The sequence below is a fragment of the Armigeres subalbatus genome, chromosome 3, assembly GCF_024139115.2.
Source record: "Armigeres subalbatus isolate Guangzhou_Male chromosome 3, GZ_Asu_2, whole genome shotgun sequence".
Lineage (NCBI taxonomy): Eukaryota > Metazoa > Arthropoda > Insecta > Diptera > Culicidae > Armigeres > Armigeres subalbatus.
Window position 1 is genome coordinate 27,875,676 of NC_085141.1, and position 7,129 is coordinate 27,882,804.

Here is a 7,129-nt window from a genome sequence, read left to right on the forward strand (position 1 = left end):
TGTCTGAAACTTGATTATGCATATGTACAACATGTGATAGATTTAGTTCGGAAAAAGTATTGGAGGGTAACCGCCCCTTCGGTGGGGTTTGATCCCTCCAACAACACTTTTCCGAACAAAATCTATCACATGTTGTACATATGCATAATCAAGTTTCAGACATAGTAATTAATTTCCACACCGGGTGGCTTAATACCCGGCATATAGGCAATTAACTTTGAATGTTCCTTAAATTCGAACCGAAAGATGACCACGAACGATGGCGAAACGAAGAACTACAGGGAGGCGATGGCATCGCCGCACGCAGAGAGCTGGAAGCAGGCGATGGCGGAGGAATTGGAGTCGATGCCAACAACACTTGGACGTTGGCTGATCTCCCTCCACGACGGAAAGCTGTAGGATGCAAGTGGGTGTACAAGATCAAGTATGGCGTCGCCGGAAAGATTGAACGATTCAAGGCTCGCTTGGTGGCCCAAGGCTTTAGGCAGCAATACGGATCGCACTACGGCGAAGTGTTTGCTCCAGTGATACAGCAAACTACCTTCCGGACGCTAATGGCGGTTGCAGCGAAGAAAAACGTGGTGGTGAAGCAGTACGACGTCAAGACCGCGTTCCTGAATGGCGGAGGAGGAGGAGGAGGTATATAAGCGGCAGCCATGTGGAATCGTGCAAAGAGTAAGCGAAGGCAAAGTCTGTCATTGGCGTATTATTTATACATAGCTATATATTGTAACCTATAGTAGATAAGATCAGGTCTATAAAGTATCGAAAAAAAGTGATTCACTGTACTGCATTGTGGTATTGGCAATCAGTTGATTTTTGTAATTTGAATACGCTCTTTTGGTATGTATTTCTTTCGAATGGGTAGCAAGCTACCTTATTTTGAAACATGTCGAATTATTGTGTCAAAAGCGAAGAGCGGATCAGTTTGCTGAGTATTGTTGCGACGAACGGACGAGCCTAGTAACCTCGTCTAGGTCACGACAATGACGCAGCCGGTAGATTTAAATTCGAACCTTTTTTTTGTTGATTTTTAGCTTTTTAGTGCTCCGGGAAAATATGTGACGCGTAGTGAAGGGTGGAATCAGGAAACGGTAAGAAAAAAAAATGAAAGAAACAGCGAAACAAAAATCAAATAAAATATCTTTTATGTAAACATGTCCCCGGTAGGCTCCCTGACGGAAGGGCAGAGGAGTAGGCCGGGAGGAAAAAAGTGCAAAAAGAAAGCAACCAAATCAAAACAAAAAAAATGCATATGATGAAAGCTGGCGTCTCCGGTAGGCTCCCTGACGGAAGGACAGTGGAGTAGGCCGGTTGACAAAAAAAGTGCAAAAAAGACGGCACAATAAAAAAAGAACAAAATAACGGAAAAGGCAAGCGTCTCCGGTAGGCTCCCTGACGGAAGGGCAGAGGAGTAGGCCGGTTGACAAAAAAATGCAAAAAAGATGGCATCCAAAACAAAACAAAAAAACGCAAATGACGAAAGCTGGCGTCTCCGGTAGGCTCCCTGACGGAAGGGTAGTGGAGTAGGCCGGTTGACAAAAAGTGCAAAAAAAACATGCAACATGCAAGAAAAAAAAATGACAAATGTTTATAAAACAAGATGACGAGTTAGATTATTTGTTTGATACAAATCTAAAACTTTAAAACATAATTTCAAGATTGCATGGAAGGATTGGTTTTGGAATTATGTTTGCAGAGCTCTTATTTGGAAAAAGTTCCTAGATTTGGATTATATTTGAATTTTGAACTTAATTTGGGTTCGATTTGGATTGGATTTGTATTGAATTTAGACTTGACTTGAATTGGATTTGGATTGGATTTGAAATTGGATTTGAAATGGAGTTTGATTAGATTTCGATTGGATTTGGATTGGAACTGGATTGGATTTGGATTTGGAATAGATTTGGATTGGATTTAAATTCGATTTGGATTGGATTTTGACGGGATTTGAATTTAGATTCAGACAAGAATTTGGATTGAATTTGAATTGAATTTAGATTGGAGTTGAATTGGATTTGGATTGGATTTGAAATTGGATTTGGAATGGAGTTGAATAAGATTTCGATTGGATTTGGATTGGATTTGTATTGGATTTGGATTGGATTTGGATTGGACTGGGATTGGATTTGGATTGAATTTGGGTTAGATTTGGATTGGATTTGGCTTTGAATTGTATTTGGATTGGATTTGGATTGAATTGGATTTGGATTGAATTTGGATTCTTTTTTTTTTTTTTTCTTTATTTGAGTGATTTTTAAGTAAGTACAAAGTTCATCACTTACCAGAATTTGGATTCGATTTGGATTGGATTTGGATTTGATTTGGATTAGATTTGGATTGGATTTGGATTGGATTTGTATTAGATTTGGATTGTATATGGATTGGATTAGGGTTGGATTTGGATTGGATTTGAATTGAATTTGATTGGATTTGAATTGAATTTGGATTGGATTTGGATTTGGATTTCAATTGGATTTGATCTGATTCGGATTTGAATTGGATTGGTATTGGGTTTGAATTGGATTGGTATTGGGTTTGAATTGGATTGGATCCGAATTGAATTTGAATTGCATTTGGATTTGATTTGGATATGATTGGGATTAGAATTGTATTGGATTTGGACTGAATTTGGAAAAGATTTGGATTGGATTTGGATTGAATTGGATTGGGATTGGATTTGGATTGAATTGGATTGGGATTGGATTTGGATTGGATTTGGATTGGATTTGGATTGGATTTGGATTTGAATTGGATTTGGTTTGGATTTGGATTGAATTTGAATTGGATTTGGATTGGATTTGGATAGTATTTGGATTGGATTTGGATTGGATTTGGATTTGGATTGAATTTGGATTGGATTTGAATTAGATTTGGATTAGATTTGGATAGGATTTGAATTGGATTCGATTTGGATTGGATTTGGATTTGGATTGGATTTGGATTGGATTTGGATTGGATTTGGATTTGATTTGGATTGGATTCGGTTTGGATTTGGATTGGATTCGGATTGGATTTGGATTGGATTTGGATTAGATTTGGATTAGATTTGGATTGGATTTTAATTGGATTTGGATTGGATTTGGATTGCATTTGGATTGGATTTGGATTGGATTGGATGGGATTGGATTGGATTTGGATTGGATTTGGATTTGATTTGGATTGGATTCGGTTTGGATTCGGATTGGATTCGGATTGGATTTGGATTGGATTTGGATTGGATTTGGATTGGATTTGGATTGGATTTGGATTGGATTTGGATTGGATTTGGATTAGATTTGGATTGGATTTGAATTGAATTTGATTTGGATTTGATTGGATTTAGATTGGATTCGGATTTGAATTGAATTTGGATTGGATTTGGTTTGGATTGGAGTGGATTTAGATTGGAATTGGATTGGATTGAATTTGGATCTGGATTTGGATTGGATTTAAATCGGATTTCAATTGGATTTGATCTGATTCGGATTTGAATTGGATTGGTATTGGGTTTGAATTGGATTGGATCCGAATTGAATTTGAATTGCATTTGGATTTGATTTGGATATGATTGGGATTAGAATTGTATTGGATTTGGACTGAATTTGGAAAAGATTTGGATTGGATTTGGATTGAATTGGATTTGAATTGTATTTGGATTGAATTTAGATTGGATTTGGATTGGATTTGGACTGGAATTAGATTGGGATTGAATTTGGATTGGATTTGGATTGGATTTGGATTAGATTTGGATTGGATTTGAATTGGATTTGGATTGGATTGGATGGGATTGGATTGGATTTGGATTTGATTTGGATTGGATTCGGTTTGGATTCGGTTTGGATTCGGATTGGATTCGGATTGGATTTGGATTGGATTTGGATTAGATTTGGATTGGATTTGGATTGGATTTGGATTGGATTTGAATTGAATTTGATTTGGATTTGATTGGATTTAGATTGGATTTGGATTTGAATTGAATTTGGATTGGATTTGGTTTGGATTGGAGTGGATTTAGATTGGATTTGGATCTGGATTTGGATTGGATTTGAATCGGATTTCGATTGGATTTGATCTGATTCGGATTTGAATTGGATTGGTATTGGGTTTGAATTGGATTTGGATTGGATTCGAATTGAATTTGAATTGCATTTGGATTGGATTTGGATATGATTGGGATTAGAATTGTATTGGATTTGGACTGAATTTGGATTGAATGTGGATTTTAATTGTATTTAGACTGGATTTGGTTTGGAATGAATTAGGATTGGATTAATATTAGATTCGTATGGATTTGAATTGGATTTTGATTGAATTGGATTGGATTTGGATTAGGTTCGTATGGATTTGGATTGGATTTCTATCGGACTTTGATTGGATACGTATTGAATTGCATTTGGATTGTATTTTGGATAGGATTTCGATTTAATTCGGATTGAATTTGATTTGGATTTGGATATGCTTGGAATTAGAAATGGATTGGATTTGGATTGAATTTGAATTTAATGTGGATTGGTTTTCGACTGAATTTGATTTGTATCGGATTTGAATAGGATTTGAATTGTATTTGGACGGGATTTGGTGTAGAATGAATTTTGATTGGAATTAAATTGAATTGGATTTTGTTTTGATTTGGATTGGATTTAGATTGGATCTGAATTGAATTAAATTGCATTTAAATTGGATTTGCATATTTCATTCCTTTTGAATTGGATAGATGTAAGTTTGGACTTGAATTGGATTTGGCTACGGTTCAAGCCGTAGATTGATTGTATTACATTTTAAATCTTTTTGAAGAATTGAGAAGGGAGTTTTGAATTTCAATTTATTGGACTATAAATAAAGTAGTAAGAATAGAGTTTGATGTGGATAATATTTGTTCAAGGATCAACAATATGAAGTTCTAAAGTTATTCTACATTTATTACACATCTGGAGAGTAGAGGTGGAGAAGAATGTAGTAGATAAGATCAGGTCTATAAAGTATCGAAAAAAAGTGATTCACTGTACTGCATTGTGGTATTGGCAATCAGTTGATTTTTGTAATTTGAATACGCTCTTTTGGTATGTATTTCTTTCGAATGGGTAGCAAGCTACCTTATTTTGAAACATGTCGAATTATTGTGTCAAAAGCGAAGAGCGGATCAGTTTGCTGAGTATTGTTGCGACGAACGGACGAGCCTAGTAACCTCGTCTAGTTCGGGGAATGTTCTCGAGGATTGCTAAAACGGTGGCTTAAGCGCCACTCTCTACGAGAGACCACCGGTCGTGTTTGGTTTGCCCGACTTTTGGAGACCTTTTCGCTCAGGGAAACTTCTCGAACGGTTCGCGGAATAATGTTCAATTTCGTAACGCATGCACTGTTTCTGACTCTCTTCGAACGAAACTCAGGGAACGTAGAAGGAGTGTTCACTCATTCGAGCAATAACGAAACGTAGTTTAATTTAGTGAGAGTGTTTATTATAGTTCAGGCATTAAACGTACTGAAATCCAACCAAGCATAAAACAATATTCAATCAAAACACTATATTTTAGATCATTCATTCGCATTGGACGCGTATTTAACGTACGGAATGGAAAAGAGCAAACATGGCCATGTAATAAAAAGCTCTTCACGTACCTGCGCAGGATTTTGATGACTCGGTGCTGGCGGGAACGATGAGGCTATCGTTGTCTCGATGATGGCGACGATTACTTCGAGGATGGCAGTAACACGATGGCGGTCACCGGCGGGTCCGTACTGCGATTTGGCGCGCAGCGATGAAGATGACCCGTGTGCGATATGGCCGAGCTAAAGGTGCGGAGTGAGTGGCGGCTGGAACGGAAGCTCCCGATTTCGATCGGAGAGAGTGTTGTGGCACTTGGCCTGGATTCCCCGGGACGATCGGCTCCGCCGAATAGAGGCACACGTACCCAAGCGACCCGGCTTCGCGTACCTTTCCGGTTCACCGAGCGGGGAGTGTTATGTCCTCTATCCTTTGGTTAGGATCGAGGTTCGTGGCGTGCAATTTACGACACGCAGAAAAGACGAACCTACACTCTCTAAAACACTGGTCCGAAAATGTAACGTAAAGGACCTTTCCGTCGGCAATTAACGACCAACGTGGTAAATTCGCTACGATTGACTTAGCGACCTCACTCACCTCCGTTTGGCTACCTACTTGAGGCGGGCCTTCGCTGGGCACACGGGTCGGACGGTCCTCGGACGGTCAACGGACGAAGTCGTGGTGGAATACCACGAACGGAATCTCGATGAGGTGATGAATGCCGCCGATTAGCGACAGAAAATCCAGCCGTACGAAAAAAGCGCAGGGCGCTGCGTGTCCAACACGAAATCACATTAAATTTAAGGAATTGCTCAACATAATTAGATTTAATTACCTTTTTTCGTACTAATTCACTTTAATAAAGTTATCTGAGCAGAAAACGCAATCGATTGGACCTCGGTCCACTAAACTAGGAAGAAAAACACAGAACATTTAACACCACTTATTTTTTTAAAACTCACTCACTAATTTTACCTTCAAATTAAACTAAAATTACTCAAGCAAAATCTTAAACTTTCAAAAACTGAACGTAAGTATTTAATTCGCGCACTTCTGCTCTCCAGCCGATTCGTAGACGAAATGAGCGAGTCTGAGTCGTACTTGCGCCAAGAAATTTTGAATCTTTTGAAATCATTTTACTATTCAACTATTCAAATCTGAGCTATCATTCAATTTGATTGTAAAGCATATTCAAATAAAATTGCGCCAACCGATTGGCATGGCGATCGGAGGCATGGTGCCTGTTTGCCGCCTATTTGCAGCTCACATGCGTGCCATAATGAGTTGAGCTTTTATAACATATACTATAAGCTTGAAATTGATACAGGAACGAACAGATTTTACGAACGCAAACGAAACACGACACACGATCATAAATTAAAACAAAATTCAAAATTAATTTTTGATTTATCGGTAAAAATCAAATATTTTTATTTAAATTTATATCCAAATAAACGTAAAACGTTACATCACCCCAAGCATTTTTATGAAAATTTGATCAAGTATTTGATCAAATTTTCATAACCTACAAAAAAAAAAAATAAAACGTTGCAAAACTATGAAAAAAAACCCAGATTAATCCACCTAGCGGCGATGATGCCTTTC

At 37.9% G+C, this 7,129-nt stretch overlaps 1 protein-coding gene across 1 annotated transcript; it reads left to right on the forward strand.

Moving 5' to 3' along the window:
* Nucleotides 1–221: 221 nt before the first annotated feature.
* Nucleotides 222–647, forward strand: LOC134221542 (uncharacterized). The gene has a single exon (XM_062700737.1). The coding sequence runs from the start codon at nt 222–224 to the stop codon at nt 645–647; it is 426 nt and encodes a 141-aa protein (XP_062556721.1).
* The last annotated feature ends 6,482 nt before the right edge of the window (nt 648–7,129 follow it).

What these genes read in the sequence shown, in the direction of transcription:
- LOC134221542 (XM_062700737.1), top strand. Translation starts at nt 222, where the DNA reads ATGTTCCTTAAATTCGAACCGAAAGATGACCACGAACGATGGCGAAAC.